The 19,724-nt window shown below is 40.3% G+C and overlaps 1 protein-coding gene across 22 annotated transcripts in view; it reads left to right on the forward strand.

Moving 5' to 3' along the window:
• Tenm3 (teneurin transmembrane protein 3) overlaps positions 1–19,724 on the forward strand; it is a 2,554,979-nt gene that overhangs the window by 2,063,905 nt on the left and 471,350 nt on the right. For 21 of the 22 annotated variants that reach the window (XM_087217023.1, XM_087217025.1, XM_087217024.1 and 18 more), the window contains one exon: positions 19,005–19,311. In XM_087217023.1, the coding sequence (XP_087073149.1) occupies positions 19,080–19,311 (232 nt within the window). In that variant the 5' untranslated portion in view covers positions 19,005–19,079. Of the gene's footprint in view, positions 1–19,004; positions 19,312–19,724 lie in introns of those variants that run through there. The other variant, XM_087217042.1, reaches the window with a different exon arrangement.

Consider the following 19,724-nt stretch of genomic DNA (forward strand, 5'->3'; position numbering starts at 1 on the left):
TGGTGGGTATTGAGCTGATTCAGACAAGCAGACAATTTGGGAACTGTTATTTACACTTTACCCTAAAGGTCTGCAGCTGGAAACGTGTCATTTGACTCCACTGTATTGGATTCTTGAGTGTCTTTCTCATCTCTTTTCACTGTAGAGATTATGACCTCTCCATAGGTACTCATGGCCACCATGACCATAGATTACGTACTTGTACCAGTATATTCATATTAGCTATTAAATATCCCTCTCCATAATTGTTATCAGAAAATAATTACTTTTAATTTCAAACAATGCAAGTGAAATGTTTTGTTTTAAAATTTCAGAATATGTTCCCATTTTACATTAGTGGATAAATAAGCCTCATTATCTTTTTTTCTTTTTTGATCATTTTCAGCTTCTGTTTCTTTGTTCACATAAATATTTTTGAAAGAATTTTAATGATTTAATGAGCTTTAAGCCACTTTTCTTATCACCTCAGGCACTGTTCTATATATTTTCCAATTAAAAGTTTTCTGATATTCACATTTACTCAGTAGCTATTTTAGTACACTGTTCCTATTTATTTCATTATCTAAGTTTACATATTTGCTATCTTTATAATAGAACATGAGAAATAGTTTTGAATTTTAAAACACTAAGCTTCCTATATGTCATCTTTTAAATAAAGGCACATGTCTTTGTTTACATGAAAATGTTCATGTTAAGGAAAATGAGTTACAAGATTACTCATAGTAAGAATATATACACATACGAATGCACATCTTCATATACATACGAACAAATGCATGGAAAGTCTGAAAAGGTGAACAACAAAAGTTAAGAGGGTAATTTTTTTGTTTCTACCCCGGAAAAAATATTACCCACTTAATACATATTTTCAATGAAAGAAAAGCTAGAACGGAGAGTGAGTACTCAGCAGTGTTCAGGAGACGAGGACCATGTGCTGCTCTCTGTCTGCGGAATCCAAATCCTGCTTCACCAGCTGTGCCAGCCCGAAACCCGGTGTCAAGCTCTACTCTTTCCTCTTCCTCACTTTCATTTCACCCTGTGGCAGCTGTGCTTGTGCCAGCTCTTACCACCTCCCAAATCTTATTGCTTCTCTAAATCTCCACTGTCATTTCAGTTTCCCCAGTGCGAGCTCATTCTCTTGCCTGGACTTCTGTAAAACTCTGCCAACAAGCCAGGCCTGGTGGCCAATTCCTGGAATCCCAGCACTCCAAGAGGCTGAGGAGGAAGGAGGTTCACAAACTCAAGCCCAGCGTGGGTAATTTAGCAATTTTGCTAGACTCTGTCTCAGAAAAAAAAAAAAAAATCAGCTAACAAATTTTACTGCTTTTGCCCCAGACTCTTCTCCCACATTCTCCCTACCTCAGCTAAAGAGATTATTCCAAACTGAAACTGTGACTGATAATTGATTGCTTACAATGCCCCAGTTGTCACTGAGTACTGGTAGTACATGGAGGAAACTGTTTAACTTTTCCTCTGAAGCCTGTGTCTCACCTTTAAGTTCCCTCTGGATTCCTCTCAAGCCTCTTCCTCCACTCGCTACGCCTGCTCCATTGGCATTTACCCTCCATCCTCTTCACAGCTTCCGAGTGTTTTTCAGACATGTTTTCTTAGCTTGGCTTGTTCTATTGGCAACTCTTTCCCTATAGCATACATACTTGCAACCAGGCTAAATACTATTTATCTTGTGGGTCACCTTCCATATCATGTTTTTTTCCAGAGAGGTCTTCTTTTGGTTTAAAGTCTCAATTAAATCTCATCTTCTATTCTTCCAGTAACATAATTTTTTTTGCAGCATTTATACAATTTTAATTGTATTTTTATTTGTGTCACCAATTCTTTAACTTTTTTTTCTTTTTCCAGTTTCAAAGAAGGTTGGGACTGTGCCTTATTTATTTCTTTAATCTCAGTGCTTCTCACCATGCCTGACAGGTGTCAGGGAATATATATTTTTGTGCCAATACAATAACTGAAGAAAACATAACAACATAAAGAATAACACACAAATCAATATGTTGCATGCACATCTATGTTGATACATGGTAGATCAACTGCTTTCTTTGGAATTATTGAAAAGTGTTCCTTCTAGTTTTGCTTTGTTTTTTCATCCAATCTGACAATCTCTGCCTTGTAACTGGTGAATATAGATAATTTATATTTAATATGATTATTGATAAGGTTAGTTTTTTCTTCTTTCACTTCTTTTTTCTGTACTGGCATTGAACCCAGGACCTTTCAGTTGACCTACATCCCTACCCCTTTGTTTATTTTAAGACAAGGTCTCACATTGTCACTAAATTGCCCAAGCTGAGATCAAACTTGTAATCAATCCTCTTTCCTCAGCCTCTCAGAGTGCTGAGATTACAGGTATGTGCTGTCATGCCCGGCTTCCATCCGTTAACTTCTAACCTCTTTTTATCTTTGCACTTAAGGGTGTTTCTTGGATCCTATTTTTGTACTCCAGTGTAAAAATCTCTGCATTTTGTGGGGTGTGTAGACCATTTACCGTTAATGTGAGTACTGACCTCGTTAAATTTATGTCTGTCATCTGGCTCTTTGTTTCTATCTGTCCCATTCTTCTGGCTCCTCTTTTTCTATATTCTTTTGATTAAATGAAAATGTTTATGCTTTTAGAATTCCATTATCTCAGCTGGGCATGGTGGCTCATGCCTGTAATCTCAGCGCTTGGGAGGCTGAGGCAAGACAATCACCATGAATTGGAGGCCAGGCTGGGCTACATAGTGAGTTCAAAGTCAGTTTGAACTATAAAGCCAGACCCTGTCTCAAAAAACAACAATAGCAAAAAGAAACAAATAAACAAATTCCATTATCTCTTTTATTGGCTTATTAATTTGTTTTAGGATTTAAAGTATATCTCTTTAATATAACACAATTTACTCAGAAAAGATAGTACGTTATTTTCTGATTGTACCAAAAATAAACAACCAGCAAATGATTTCACTTCTAAAAAAATCATTTACACTTAAAAAATGCTGTGAGGGGGATTCACTTGTTGTTAAAAACATTTCTGGAGCTACTAAAAAACTTGCATTTACAAAATAGTTGATAAAAATGTTTCTCTGGATTGCACAAGAAAGGAGACAAGGACCAGCGGTGTATGATTAATCAGAGTTGGCTTCTTTTTCTTCTGCTTCATCAGAAATCAGACTCTCCTTGTTTCTAGTTTCTCTGTTTTCTGTAAGTAAATCTTCTCTAGTTTCTTGGGTAGCCACTTCGGCCTGTTTGTCCTTTAATCTCTTTTTCTCTCATCTTTGTACATTTTTTCCTAAAATTTACCCTTTCCTGTTTCCATTTCTGGCTTTGCTTTCATGTTTGCAGGCCCAGGTTAGTCAGCCATCTACCTGGCCTTCTCCTCTCCGGCTCCTCTTCTGCTGCCCCTTAGACCAAGCTGACCTTCCCTCTTGGGAATCTTGGCAGTGCATGACAGCATGCCAAGCTGTGCTGCCTTGCCCTCACTGTGATTTTTCTATATGTACACGTATTGTGCTTAATCATGTATCTTTTAAGGAGATTTAAATAAGAAAAGTATCATATGTACTTACATTTTAGCTACCTACTTCCATTTTCATGTGCTGTTCGCTCCTTTTCAAAAACCCATATTTCTGTATGATGCCTATTCCTTTTCCCTTCAAAGCTTCTTTTACATTTTTTTGTAATGGTTGTTTGCTGTTTTATCAGCTTTTGTGAAACTGAAAAGGTATATATTTCACCTTAACTTTTGAGACATAAGCTTTGGGTGTAGAATTCAGAATGACAGGTTTTTTTTCCTTTCGATACTTTAAAGATGCTTCTCTTATTGTTTTTTTGCTTATATTACTTCCATTGAAAAGCTTTGTATATAATATGCATTTTTTCTGTGTTTGCTTTTAAGATGACTTCTTCATTACTGATCTTGAATAATTTCAATCATAATAAAATGCTTTGATATATTTGCTTCACATTTCTTGGGCTTGGGGTCAAATGAGCCTCAGAGATCTACAGGGTTGAATGTTCATCAAATTTGATAATTTTTAAATTATTTCTCTTCAAATGTTTTCTGTTAACTCCTATTTGAACTGTCCTTCAGGAATTCTTTTCCTTGTTTTTTATTTTATTTTGAGACATGGTTTCATGATGTACTCCTGACTGGCCTTGAACTTTCCACCAAGCTGCCTCAGTTTCCCACATTCTGGGATTACAGATGTGTACCACCATATCAGGCTTCCTTCAGGAATTCTACTTCCCATCTACATTGGCCTTTTAGAATAGTTCTGTGTCCCGGCCCGCGGGTAAGTCAACGGAGACCCTAGAGGGGGAGCGAGGATGAGAGGGGACAGGGGACACGAGAGATGGAGACAAGACAGGTTTCTGATCAAGTCTCGTTTATTGCAGAAGCTGTTACAACATATATACCGTAGGGCTAGAGGGGAGGAGCAAGAGGAGGGTACTGGGGCTACTTCCTTGTTGCCGGGTAGATTTGCAGCAGGCCCGGATATGTCCGTAAAAGGCACTCAAGAGTTCTAGCGGGGGGGCAAGGCCCCCCACAGGTCCTCCCTTTAAAATTATAATTTTAGAAAGGCGTCAGGAGAGCCAAGCCTGCGGGGGCTGAGCCTGTCTTGGGTCAGAGCAACACACGTGTCTGCACCGTGCACCTTACCCGTCATCGGTTAACCAGAGAATCAAGGCTCTGGCACCTGTCTTAGGCGGCACACGAGGGCTCTCTCATTGCATGGCACGCTTGCTCAGTTGCCCGTCATTGGCTTGCCAGCCCACTCACCAGGTGGGGCGAGAACACTTCGCCACGGCAAGGACCTAATCGATGGTCCGACATTCGTCCTGGTCAGCCATTGCCAATCTATTATAGTAGACCTGTATGGGCGCTGTTTTTATTGCCTCTATCTGGGCTCTAAGAAAGGCCATGATTTTGTTATAAAGTACGGGCCCTAAAGAAATGAGCAAGAGTAGACCCAATAAGGGTCCCAGCAAAGGGAGGAGATAAGGGAGGAAACCATTGAGGCCAGTCCAGAGGGGATTTTGAGTGAATTTTTGTCGTCATCTGTTTAAATCTTCCTGAAGTTCGCGAATTTTTCCCCTGACGATCCCAGATTTGTTGGCATAAAAACAGCAATGTTCATTTAAGGCTAGACTGTGAATAAGAGAGTTAAGCTACCCTGATTAAGCTTTTGAAGATAACCAATGTGGACATGCTACAATAACATATTCAGAACTTAACCAATATGAACGTTTTGTAACAACATATTTAGTGCTTAAATATCAAGGACAACCAATACAATCAATTTATAACATATTTAGATAATATTCATTGTGATATGTCTCCCATAAGATTATATAATATAAAATTTACTAGGGGGTCCCTTTAATGAATTAAGACCAGAATAATCATTTTCTGGGTGGCCACTTCTATATTCATCAAAGGGAGTTCCCATCTATAATCGTTTTGACAAACAATTAAGAATATATATCTTTTTATTTTATAACTGTTAATTGTAATTTGATTGTTGCGTGTGGGTAACAATGCACGTCACTTTCATAAAATAAATTTCAGTGGTACTTTGATCAATTAACAACCTGGGAAGAAAAGCATGTCTTTAGTTTAATAATATTATCTATAAGTCAATTTAACAATAGGCGAATATCCTTTGAAGAGGAAGGAACATATTGAGCTCAACTGTACAAACACAAACAACAGACAGTAGACAAACATATAAGACAGTGTGTAAAATTAGGGTGCACCCAAATATAACTAGCCAAATTGAATTATACTATACTCTTGATGATTATTAGATTGTAATTGTAGGTGCCATTGTTAACTGGTTAAGATTGGACAACGTCAGGTCATCGGCATCATCAGCACACCTATCAACTTGTTTTACTAGGCGTTCTGGGAGCCACCTGGCTGACTTCATTTCCTTGGAGTAAATACACACCGATCCTCAGCCCCAGATAAGTACAGGATCCGGCCCGTGCCATGAGTGGTCCAGGGGGTCTTTCCACATCACCGAGGCAAATTGTCGTTGCGTCTCTGGTTGCCAGAAATGATTGGCTGCAGATAAACCTTTGGCATCCAAATTTAAGAAGTTAAGAATAAATAGTGCATGTGATATCAGATTTCTAGGAGACCCCTTAGTAGGATACCATTCCCCCTTTTTTATTTTGTCTAAAGTAATTTTAAGTGTGAGATTAGCCCTTTCTATAATGCCTTGTCCCTGTGGATTATATGGGATTCCCGTTATATGTGTTATTGTAAATTGTTTGTAAAATTTGGAGAAGCCAGAGCTGATATAGCCAGGACCATTATCTGTTTTAATTTGTTGTGGGCAGCCAAGCACTGAGAAGGCAGTGAGGAGATGAGCAATGACGTGTTTAGTAGCTTCCCCAGATTGCAGGGTGGCAAATATGAATCCACTATATGTATTAATGTTGACATGTATATATTTAAGATTTCCAAATTTAGGGTAATGTGTGATGTCCATTTGCCATAGGGCATTTGGAATCAAGCCACAAGGATTAACTCCCAGATGAGGTGTAGGAAGGTGCAGAGTGCACGTAGGGCAGGCCTTAACAATTTGTCTAGCTTGTTCTCTAGTAAGCTTATACATAAGGCGAAGCGTGTGAGCATTAAGATGATGGAATTGGTGTGCCTTCTGTGCTTGGTCAATCGGACTGGGGGCATCAGTATTTATTGAATAGGCAAAAGCCTGAGGTCTTGTGGCTAGGTCTGCTAAGCGGTTGCCCTCTGCAAGTGGGCCGGGTAGGTTAGAGTGGGCGCGAAGGTGTCCAATGAAAAAGGATTTGGATCGTTTTCTGATTAGATCTTGTAATTGGAGGAAAAGACCACCAGTCTGAGAGGCAAGTTTGATCAGTCCACATGTTTTTAATAAGGGAACAGATTGGGCAATGTAAGCACTGTCAGTAAAGAGATTAAAAGCTCGGGCAGGAAATGCGGTAAAGACCGCTATGACTGCCTGGAGCTCGGTTAACTGGGCCGAAGAGTGGGCGGTTTGGAACTGGACAATGTTATCATCCCACACATAGGCAGCCATTCCAGTGGAAGAACCGTCTGTAAAAACGGGTAGAGCCTCTGGCAGAGGAAAGCAAGAAGTGATCTTCGGGAAAATGAAGTCATGTCTGTTGGCAAAGTCAATAAGTTTGCTGGGAGGATAGTGGTTGTCCAATAACCCTGAATAAGAAGCAAGAGCAATTGGGCAGGAATCGGTGGTTTGTATAAGCCAATCGACCTGGTCCTTAGGGTAGGGTTGGATAATGACATCAGGTTCTTTTCCAAAGTACATCTTTCCATGGTCTCTGCCCAAGATAACTAGGTCTGTAACTGCAACATAATAGGGGTAAAAGACCCGCTTAGGGGAAACTGGGAGATGAACCCACAAAAGGGGAGCGGTTTGCCAAAAGACAGCAGTGGGAGAGAGGGAGGTTTTGCAGATGATATACTGTAAAGGAGAGTTATAATCCATAAAATTAATTGTTTGATTTTGAATGGCTTGTTCCACTGTACTGATGGCTTTGCGCCCCTCGGCAGTGAGCTGTCGAGGTGAAGTAGGGTGGTTATCACCTTGTAGGGTATCATAGAGAGGCTTCAGGTCATGTTTAGTGAGCTTTAAATAGGGCATAAGCCAATTAATGTCTCCTAGCAATTTTTGGAAGTCATTTAAAGTCTTAAGACCGTCCAGCCGCAAGGTAAGCTTTTGGGAGGAAATGTGACGTCCCTTCATCTGAAATCCAAGGTAGTTATAAGGGTCTTTTAGTTGAACCTTATCAGGGGCAATCTGGAGGCCATGAGATTCAAGTGCCCGTCGAAGGTCAGCATAACAAGCTAAAACCTCACTTCTTAATTGCCCCGCTACAAGGATATCATCCATGTAATGGATAATATACATTTGAGGCCAATTGTCTCGGGTGGATTGGAGTGCCGCGGCTACAAATGACTGGCACAGGGTGGGACTATTGGCCATGTCTTGGGGCAGAACCAGCCACTGAAAGCGCTGTATTGGGGTACAGAAATTGGTCGCTGGAAGGCTAAATGCGAAGCGTTTTTGATCAGCAGGATGTAAGGGAATGGTGAAAAAGCAATCCTTTAAATCAATAATAATCTTGTAATACCCAAGGGGAATGGCTACCGGCGAAGGGAGACCAGGTTGTAAAGCTCCCATGAGTACCATGGTTTTATTAACTGCTCTAAGATCTTGTAAGAGTCTCCATTTTTCCGACCGTTTTTTAATGACAAAAATGGGAGTATTCCAAGGGGAGTGGCTAGGAATAATATGGCCAGCATGAAGCTGTTTCTGCACCAACTGTTGAGCTGCTGACAATTTCTCCTTAGAGAGGGGCCACTGATCGACCCACACTGGATCATCTGAGAGCCAGGTAATCTTTTCAGCATGGGCCGCAGGAGTGTCAATGGCCCCTATGGAAAATGGCCTAGCCCTGCCCGAGGGGGCCGAGGGACAGGCTCAATGGGGTGAGTAAGGTTTGTAGGGTGTTTCCCCAGTCCCGTTCCTGGAATGTACCCATTTTTAAACATCTGCATAGTGACAATTTTATTGGGGCTGGAAATAATTATCCCCATTTGTGATAGTAAGTCTCTTCCCCATAGATTAATAGGTAACCCTGAAATGATATAAGGTTGAATGGTGCCCTGATTACCATCTTGGTCTCTCCAGGTCAGATCTTTGGCACTTTGTTTAGGATTTTTACTCTGACCTATACCCCCGAGATGGGTGAGGGTGTCTTTTAATGGCCATGCCTGAGGCCAATCCTCTCCCTTTATGATAGTTACATCGGCACCAGTGTCAACCAGCCCAGAAAATTGTCTCCCATCTAACCACAAGGTCACGAGAGGCTTTTGTGCTGAAAGTATCTCTGACCAGTAAACATCAGATGAGCCGAATCCCTGGCTGCCTCGGGCGTTGTTTAGAGCCTTATTAGAGGTAGAGAGAAGGGGAAGGAGTAGCAATTGAGCAAATCTTTGGCCTGATTGAATGGTATTAATAACTTTGGGAGAAGAAACCATAACTTTAATTTCCCCAGAGTAGTCATTATCTATCACTCCTGGGTAAACCAACAGCCCATTTATGGTACTACTGCTTCGGCCTATTACGAGGCCAAAAGTCTCTCTAGGTAAGGGTCCAAAGACTCCTGTGGCGAGGGCCTGGACTCCCATTTCTGGGGTCAATACTGTGTGGGTGGTGGCACTGAGGTCCAATCCGGCACTTCCTTTTGTGGCTCTGATGAGGTCTGAAATGGATTGTTGTTTATTGGAGCAAAATTGAGCGCCCCGTAAATTTGTTTGGAGTTGGGGGCCTGGGGCTGGCCCCCTTTCCCGTTTCCCGAATTCGAATCCTTAAGAGGGGGAAGGGGTCGGCCCTGGGCATCAGTTTTGGATCGGCACTTACTCGCCCAATGCCTCCCCCGATTACATCGGGGGCAGGGCCCGGGGGGCGGAGCATTGGGGCCCTGCATTTTAGTGGTCGGGCATTCTCTAGCAAAATGGCCGGTGGCCCCACACCGGAAACACTTATTGCCGACATGGCGTTGCAAAAATTGTTTGACTGTGAAGCCTTGCATGGCGGCCGCCATGGCAAGGCCCTGTTGGTAGGCGGCCCCAATCTCAGAACAAAGGCGAATGTAGCCGGAAAGGTCAGTTTTCTTTTTATAGGGGCGGATAGCGGCCTGACAGGCGGCATTGGCGTTCTCAAAAGCAAGCTGTTTAACAAAATCTGTCCCTGTCTCCGCGCTCCCAAAAATCCGGCCTGCCGCCGTGAGAAGGCGGTGGACAAAGTCCGCAAATGGCTCGTCTGGGCCCTGCCGAATGTTAGTGAGGGAGGCACTCACGTCTCCTTTGGAGGGGAGCTTTTTCCAGGCCCTAGTGGCGGCGGTCTGAATCTGGGCATATAACCCCGCATCAAATTGTATTTGTTGGTCGTTGGCGGCGTAGGCCCCCTCCCCAAGGAGCATGTCAAGCACCCATCCATTCCCCGCCTGAGCATTGCGCCTAGCAGTTTCTCGGCAATTTTTAACATATTTAGATTTCCATAATAAATAATCACCTCCTGTAAGGGTGGCGCGGGCCAGAGTCTGCCAATCAATTGGGGTGAGCCAATTTTTTGCCACCGATTCTAAAATAGCCATGGTGTAAGGTGCAGTGGCCCCATATTGAGCTGCAGCCATTTTAAATTTTTTAATGACCTTAAAATCAAAACCACTGTGGTGTCTTCACGCCTGTCTCTGTGCGTCAGTAGTTTTAGTTACGGGAAAGGCTTCCGCATTTTTAAGTTTCAGGGATACTCCCGACCCGGATGGCACCCTAGGGGCCGCCCCTCTAATGGGGGGTCGTGGCTTAAGTTTGTCTTCTCTACGGACATTTTTATGGGCTTTGCCTGTTCTTAAGCCTTCAAGCTGGGTAATAAGTTCTTGGTGTTCCTTTTCTAACCTTATCTGTTTTTTTAGAAATTCTATTTTGTCCCGGAGTTCCTTTTGGGGATCAACAACAGGACATGCCAGAGTGGGAGTGTCGGGGCCTGAAGAGATATAAGGAGGGGGATATCCGGAGTCGCCCCACAATGCTCCCCCCGCGGGCTCCTCCGACCCGGAGCCCTCTTGGGGCGGATCTGGGGGCGGAGGCGGGCCACGATAGGCTTGAAGGGAGGGATATAGGGGCGGAACCTTCCGCGAGGGTGGGGCTGTCCTAGAGGCGGTGGCGGAAAGCAAGGAAGCAGGGGTTCGGCGAGGCCCTGCCCTACAGGGCTTGGCAGGGTTCGTGGCCGTTTGGGGTTGGTCCGAAGGGACGTCATGTCCGTCGGGGGCGGGATCGTCGTCACTGTCAAAGGACATCAAGTCCTCTTCTTTGTCTGACAAAGAAGTCGTGGTCTCAACGGGCCTGGGCCCCGGCGCCATATTGGCCCGGGAGACTGCGTCAGAATCACTGGCGGGTGTCAGCCCCTTACCATCTCGGAGAGCTACCTCCCCAGCCTGTATAGCCTGCGCCACCAGTGGATCCCTCGCTTTATGAGAAATAATATCATTAATCAAATTCCAATATGAGAACGCCGCAATAGGGACCTTCCCGGGTCCGCAAGTGGCATAATAATCCTGGAGAGCTTCCCCCGCCTTTTTCCATCTCTGTTCGTCAATGGTTCCCTCAGCAGGGAACCAGGGACAGAGATCTTTAATATAATCAAAAAATCTTAACAACTGTTTGACTGTAACCTTTACCCCTCGTGCCTGTAATGTCTTCTTGAGACCTTGCACAAACAATTCGTGCTGACTAATGCCCTGTCCCATAATCGCTGCTCAACTTACCGAGGTGCAAAAAGACGGCAGGTCCACGTCAATTGCAAGCCTCTCCCGTGTCGAGTGTGCTCTTTGTTCCTCAATCTTAATCTTAGGGCCCCTGAGCAGCGTCCTTCACTGGATCCCCCGTTCTCTGGCCCCACGTTGGGCGCCACTTGTCCCGGCCCGCGGGTAAGTCAACGGAGACCCTAGAGGGGGAGCGAGGATGAGAGGGGACAGGGGACACGAGAGATGGAGACAAGACAGGTTTCTGATCAAGTCTCGTTTATTGCAGAAGCTGTTACAACATATATACCGTAGGGCTAGAGGGGAGGAGCAAGAGGAGGGTACTGGGGCTACTTCCTTGTTGCCGGGTAGATTTGCAGCAGGCCCGGATATGTCCGTAAAAGGCACTCAAGAGTTCTAGCGGGGGGGCAAGGCCCCCCACAGTTCTGCCCCTCACCAATGACTTATTCATTTATTTATCCATCCATTATTGTTCTCTGTGCTTTATTTTGTATAGTTTCTTTTAGTATTGTTAGAGTTCACCACTCTTTCCTTCTGCAACATCTAATCTGCCATTAATCTTATTCAGTATATTTTTCATGACAGATATTATGATTTTCCTCTAGAAATTTTGAATCTTCTTTTTATATATTCTACATCTTCATTTAATTTTTAAAGTGCATGGAATGCTCTTATGAATAACTGCTTAGATGGCCTTACCTACTAATTGTAACACCTATGTCACTTCTGGGTCAATTTCCATCGATTGATTTCTGTCCTCATTATTTTCTTGCTTCTTTGCATGCCTCATAATCTTTGAATGAATGATAGACTTATAAATTTTATCTTTTTGAGTGCTGAATGTTTTTGTATTCCTACAATATTTTTGAGCTTTTTCATGGGGCAGTTAAGCAATTTGGAAACAGTTTGATCCTTTCTGGTTTTGTTTTTAAGATTTGTTAGATAAAAGAAGAATTATGATTAGTCTTATGTTGATTATTCTCTACAACCCAGGCAAGGTCTTCCTAAATACATTGTCCAATGAGTTGTGAACTTTTTCTGATATAGCTGGTAGGAACAGATACTAATCTTCAAAAAAGTCCTAGATTCTTTACCCTTAATTTAGAGTTCCTGAAAGGGGATCATTTTGTCCTAGAATCATGTTTGGTAATTGTCACTGCAGGTGCTACTGGCATCTGGTGGGTAGAAGCTGAGAATACTCCAAACATCCTGTTATAGGATAGCTTCTCATGAAAAGGATATTTTTCCTTCCAGAATGCCAGTACTGCTGAAACCATCCTGTTGATACTGGTCCTGTCATTCTTTCAGAGTCCTTTCTCTGGCCTGCAGTGGTCTTGCCACACACTTGTGCTGGTTGGTGCTCTCCTGAATTCTTAAGAGGGACCCTCCCCAGACTCTCATAAGTCTTTCTCCATGCCTTTATTTTCCCCCAACACTTGGTCCTGCAGATTTCTACCACCTGTTCTACTGGATCCAGCTCTAGTTCTTTAAGACATTGCTGGGCTCTGCCTGGGTGTCTCCTTCCTGTGCTACACAGTCTGGACACCATCAAGGCAGTAAGCAGAGGTAATTAAGGGTTCACTTTGTTTGTTTCTAACATCTCAGGGCTCACTCTCCTTCATTGCTTGATGTCCATGGCTTGAAAACTTTCATTTGAGGTATTCTATTTTGTTGTATGACACAGGAGAATAAATCTAGTGCCTGTTACTTCATCTTGGCTGGAAGCAGCAGAAGACTTCTTATTTATCATTGCCATTTAATACTGTCTTTATTATTTGTCATGTTTAAAGAAAGCATCCTGCCTTGTTTTCACCTTCTCAACCACTAATATTCATTATATTTATTTTTCTCTGTTCTTGGCCTTCTCAGAAAGCTTCACATTTTTTGCTCATAAATAGTAGACTCCACTTTCTCTATCTTTCTTGGAGAATTTTGTTTTCATTTTGTACCCTGAACATGATAGTTAGATTCTCTTACATTCTACTATCTGAAACTATAAACTCAAATCCTAGTTATGCTTGAATATAGCCTTACCAAAAGGTCACTGTAATATGATTTTACCTTTGTACTTAATTGTTTCAATTCTTTGACTTGTAAATTTGCCTCAGGAAACACAATTTCTTCTAAAATGAACAATAACAATTGATTTTTCTCTTGTGTTCAATTGGTGTTAATCTAGCTATTCAATAAAGGAAGCATTTTGAAATTCTTATAGTGTATATAAAGTTGTATTTACTGTAGAAATATGAATTGTAAGTAACAAGAAGGGAAAATTTCTTGGTATTGTGTACAAAGAATTTAATTTAAATCTTTAAAGTGTTTTGTGGTAAATTATTGTTTCTCTGAAGTCTAGTTATTATTTTCAGTGAGGTTTTAAAACTATAATAAAATAGGAGGACAGTCTATGTAGAAAGGCATTCAAGATAACATACAAGGATTTGTAATTCTCATAGAAGATAGATAACAACAGAAGCATGAATGAGTTTGACCAGTGGGTTATTTAATCTTTTGGGTTAGCATATTTGTTTTTATTTTAGCTCATGGAATTTTAAAACTCCAATTGATTTTAGAGATGCTGCTTGTCGTAGAACTGAAAAATTGTAATCATTGTCATCAAGGATTTTAAAGATGTAAAAACTTAAGATGCTTTAAAAAAAGGCATATTTTCAAAATGTTTCTTTAGAATTATGAAAATGTAACAATGTAATAATGTTCAGTTTTCTGGCCAACTTTCAAAGTATATTTAAATACCATATCTGAAATAGAGGATATTCTATGTTAGTGTCCATAAATCAAGAATGCCCTGCTCATTCATTCATTAAAATATTTTTCAAAGTACAGGTGTTCTTGACTTATGATGGGGTTAAATCTTGATAAAGCCATTGTAAGTTGAAAATACCATAACTCAAAAGTGCATTTAAGCCAGACTCCGAGGTGCTTACCTGTAATCCCAGCACTCAGGAGGCTGAGGCAGGAAGATTGCCAGTTTGAAGCCAGCCTGGGCAACTCAGTGAGACTGTCTGAAAAAAAAAAACAAAGCCTGTATTTAATACACTAAACTTACTGAACATCAGAGTTTAGCAATTCAGAATAGTGTATTGATTGTTTACTTTCGTGAATGTGTGCTGCCACTGGTCAACATCACAAGACAGTATTGTACCATATGTCACTAGCCTAGGAAAAGATCAAAATTCAAAAATTTAAAGTACAGTTTCTATTAAATATTTACTGCTTTCACTCCATCAGATACTCAAAAAATTAAGTTTAACCATCATTAGTCCGTACCAGCTCAATTAAGTATTGCAATTTGCTTTAAGAACAGCTGTGACTTCAAGAGGAGTACTATGATTAGTAACTGAGTTGATTTTCAAGGAGGGAATGAAAATTAACCTAATCAGTTTGATATTGTTGTATGCTTGCCAGTTCAATCAAAAGTTTTGGTCAACTTTTTAATAGCTTCCTTTATTTTTCAAAGGCTCTGCCTACTGATGCAACTCATATCCTGTTCATTAAGTTCTGTATGCTGACTATGGGCACAGTGAGCTTCTCCTTTCTACAGGACCATGCAGTTACCATGAAAGTGCTCCAACAATCTAGCCCTCCTTTAGCAGCTGCATTTTTTAACCGTCTCATCCTCAGCTCTGAGTGGAGGAGATAACACAGAAAGCTGCCTTTTGAAGTCATACTGAACTCATTGACTTCCATCAGAAGCATATCAGTAGTTGCAAACATTATAGTGTAGATTAAATCCTTGAAAAGTTTGAACCATGTACAAAAATGAAATGACAGATACAAAGGGCTTCTTATTGTTTTGAATATCTAAGATCAAATTGCCTCTGTCTTTGATCATATATTTGAATAATGTACCTTGATTTATCGTGGAACTTTAAATTGCTTTGCAAATAATGAAAACTCAAATATTCAGTGCTAGAGATAGTCCTTAACAGTGGTGTCGACCCTATGGCACGTATATTATTTGTTTTTCTTTGAAGACACAGATGTTAATGTATGACCTGCTTTTTCTTAACTAAAAATCTCAGTATTCAGGTTGAATTGCAGTGTTGTCAGTTTGCGATAGACGGATTTTGGGTTGCAGTTTTGGCACTTGTCTCTAATAGGTTCACCATCATTGGTCTATAAAGTTCCTAAGTAACTAAAATTTTCTTTTTGGGCAGTGGTTATAACTCTGAAGCCCCACCAAGCTCCCCCCCCAAAAAAAGAAGCACCAAAAACATTAAAAAGCCTGTAATTATTGTTTTATTGCTAATTTATTAGCACCTAATTAACATAACATTGATGTCTAAAGTTTGGTAATATTATTACAAAACTGCAGCATTAATTGTGATGATATACTTAATATTATCATATTAAAGAACATTATGATTATCTGACTTGCAAGATTATAAAATTGTATCATGAAAATAATATAGTAAAGAGAATTCTTTTTCCATTCAAAAGTAAATTACTTAGCATGTCAAAGCACCATACTTTGGGGGATGATTTTCTGAGCCCCGTTTTTAATAGCTTTATTTTAAAATGGGTAACAACTTAGGGCAAGGAATGAAAGTCCTGTAATGATTTTGAAGCCCAGTGCTCTATTACTGAAAATTCTTGCATTACATTTTTCAGTCAATTAAAAGGTTTTTTTTTCTTTTTTTTTTTTTTTTTTTGGTACCAGGGATCGAACACAGGACCTTGTGCTTGCGAGGCAGGCAGCGGCACCACTGAACTAAATCCCCAGCCCTAAAAGGCTTTTTGATGAACATTTAGTTTTGAAGTTTGTATGGCCTTTTCTCCAAATAGGCCAAAACTATTTTGGAAAGAAAATTTTTGTTGAACTTACACATTTTTATTCAATCCATTAAAGGACAAAGTGACAACAATTTAGTTTAAAGATCACAGAGTTCATTAAAGCCAATTAATGGCTGTATCTTAGGCTTCTAGAATCAGGCAATACTTCATTCCATAAAACAGTATGTGTTTCGATAGGTTGAGCAGACAGAGGTTGGTTTAATAAACAGAAGGGCTGAAAAACATAGAAACAAAGAACAAAGGGTGGATCAGTCAAGTCACTTCAAAGTTACATTCCCTGTAAGGTGAAGAAAAAGAGCTCAAGCAATAGAAAGATAACCATTTGATTAACTTCAGATTATCTCAGGTTACTTTTTCTGAAGTATTAAAGCAAAGGCAATATCATTACCTTGTTGAATGAAATGGCTTGTTTAGAAAACTTGACTGTTTTTGCTTTCTGTGCAGGTCTGGGAATATAGAGAACAATTTAGTTTCCCTTTGGTGTACCTCAGCTGAGTGACACCATTTTGATTTTTAGTTTGGTCTAAGGGACTTAGAGTAGGAGCCTAGTCCAAACAATGGGCTCCCATGACTTTTCTATAATAGTTGTACTGGGAAAAATGTTCCTGATGCACTGTCTGAATGTATGTATGATCCACAAAGGCAAAAACATTAATTTATTCACTCCTGTTTCCTCAGCATCTAGAAAGAACTTTAACACATGGTAGTTGATCAGTAAATATTTATCTAAAATGACTTCTGTTTGTTGGAATAAAAAGAGTACATTTGTTTGTCTTAATCCTGTTCTATAAAAATAGCTCTATCACCATACCTTAAAACTTTATTTAGTACCTTAAAGAAAAGCTACAATTAGGAATACAATTTTTATGAAGAGCAATTAAAGGAATGTGGAAGAGAATAGTGAGTAATGAAACAGAAGAGGTCAATGAAAAACATTGCTTTTAATTTTTTATTAATTATTGTCATGTTGCCCAGGCTGGCCTTGTAACTCTCTGGTCTCATCCTTGAGTAACTGTTACTACAAGCACAAACCACCACAACCAGGTTTACTTTTTTTGTTTTTTAAATTCATGGAAAAGAAACAAAAGGTGGAGAAATCAAGGTACATTCCTACAACAAACTAAAATATTAGTAACTACTTTGAACAGCTCGGCTCAGTTCAATTGCAGAGAAATGCAGGACCCCATCTGAGGGAACTCTTTATTGACGATTTGGATAAGAGGGATATGGTTTGGTTGAAAAAGTAGCGCAGAGAAGCAGTCCAAACCTTTCCAAGTATAAGCTCTGGAAATCTGTGATCATTCCAGCCCAGAGAATTCTGCCACTCTTTTTGTAGCTGGTTGAAAGGGAAATGTTGGGGAGTGAGAGGTATAAAAGTTGTAATACTAAGCTGAAAGAATCAAGACTTGTTGACAACTTCATTGTAAGCTGAGCCGACATAGGAGAATCAGAGTAGGCTGCAAGACTCCAAGTTGGAAGCACATTAAAGAGCTGTGTGATGTGTCTAATGATAGCACATGATGGAGAGTGGGAGAGAGACTCTTTGGGAGAGAAACTCAATGTGGAAGAAAATATCAAAATAGAATTCACCACCCTAATGATGTTGAACCAAAGAGGAAACCTGGGGATCTGCCGGGAATCATTTGTTTCAAGTCCATTATGAAATCACTCAAATAAAAAGTAAATTTAGGAAAGTAGGGTTAGGGTGGGGGGAAAAGCCCTCAGGGATTTTCAGGTCAAAAAAGAAGGACTAAATGAGAAAGAATAAAGACAAAACAGGATCATTTAATATGCAGATTAGCCGTGGGCAACTCTCCCCTTTGCAGCCACGGATCTTGTTCCTCTTGCCCTGACCCCTTGTCAGTACAGCAAATTCAGGAAAAAGAGAGTTGCTAAGCAAAGAAACACAATTTGCTTTGCTCCTTCTAAGTTATTCTTGCTATTGGCCATTACAGGAAACCACCCCCATCAAATTAGCCATTTGAATTGCCTTAAGTATCAGAGTATACTGATTAAATTCATTTCCTTGAGAGGAAAATGCATTTTAAGGAGAGGGGTATGAGAGAGGGATCATCTTTTTCCACAATCCAAGACATTTAGGTCTTTAAAACATGAAAATTGTACCCTCTGAAGGAAAAATCTTTGCAAAAATGAATAAAATGTTCAATGAATTTGACAAAGTTTTATTTGTAAGAAGTACCAATTTTCTCATGCTTTTTTTTTTTTTTTTTTTTTTGGTACCGGGGATTGAACTTGGGTCCTTCTGCCTTACGCTTGCGCAGCAGGCAGCAAAACCACTGAGCTAAATCCCCGGCCCTTCTCGTGTTTTTTTAAAAAAAAATTGAAAAGGGCCGGGCATTTAGCTCCATGGTTCCGTCACCTGTCTCACAAGCACAAGGACCTGAGTTCGATCCCCGGTACCAAAAAAAAAAAAAAAAAATTGAAAAAAGGAAAAATAGTGTAAATTTTGTAAGAAAAGGAAAATAATTTATTTGTGAATGGAGAAAGCGCTACAATAGAAAACTTTCCCACTGTGGAAAATTTAACAAATTATTGAAGCCAAGTTTTAGTTGGCTGCTGTAGTGAAACTTGAGCTTCATCTTAAATTATTTTTATTAATGTGAAAAATCAGATATAGTAGCTTAACATATAATAGCTCTCATTAGTAGAAAGTGTACTTCACCTCTTGGTATCACAAAATATCTTAGACAGATGTTACGAATATTCATTTCTTGTTGAAAGCAAGATTCCTAGATAGGCAAGGCAATTGTTTTTCACCATCTTCCAGATGGAGACCAGTAGAGTAGTCAGTTTTCAGATGAATATTATGCTGACATCATGCCAAACTTTTATCTTTACAGAGAGGCCAATGAGAATTGAACACTGAGCATAATTTGTAACAAGCAGGACTGATGTGCACACAGAAGGAATGAAGTATGGATGTGAAAGAACGTAGGCCTTACTGCTCCCTGACCAAGAGCAGAAGAGAAAAAGAACGTCGGTATACAAATTCCTCAGCAGACAATGAAGAGTGTAGGGTCCCTACGCAGAAGTCTTATAGTTCCAGTGAAACCTTGAAAGCTTTTGATCATGATTCCTCGCGCCTGCTTTATGGGAACAGAGTAAAGGATTTGGTTCACAGAGAAGCAGACGAGTATACTAGACAAGGTAGGTAATTGTTCTAGTAAAACAAGGCATGCTCAAATGTTGCTAACTTGTAGGTGTCACATTTTTTCCCAGAAGGTTACCTGAATAATTTACAGTTTTGATGTCCTATCCACTAGTCTGAGTTGGAGATGTTAGATGATAACACAGTGTTCCAGGTTAGAAAGCCACCAATAGCACATTGACTCCCAGACAAGAGTAACACATGCAGAGAACAATCCCACAATGTCACAACTACTGTATATGTGACGTTTATAGTTTTACCCATGGCCAAAGTATGTGTGCATAGGGCTGAACCTCAAGTCTCTAGGGCTCCCTTTTACTTGAATGAAAGCACTCATAAACATTTATGATTAGACCAGATGCAAGGAGAACAGAAGCTATAGAAGAGAAAATTCATCTGTCCCTATTAAGGA

This window comes from Heterocephalus glaber, unplaced genomic scaffold (genome assembly GCF_053883595.1).
Source record: "Heterocephalus glaber isolate CG9 unplaced genomic scaffold, H.glaber_assembly_v1.0 deba00001461, whole genome shotgun sequence".
NCBI classification, from domain to species: Eukaryota; Metazoa; Chordata; class Mammalia; order Rodentia; family Bathyergidae; genus Heterocephalus; species Heterocephalus glaber.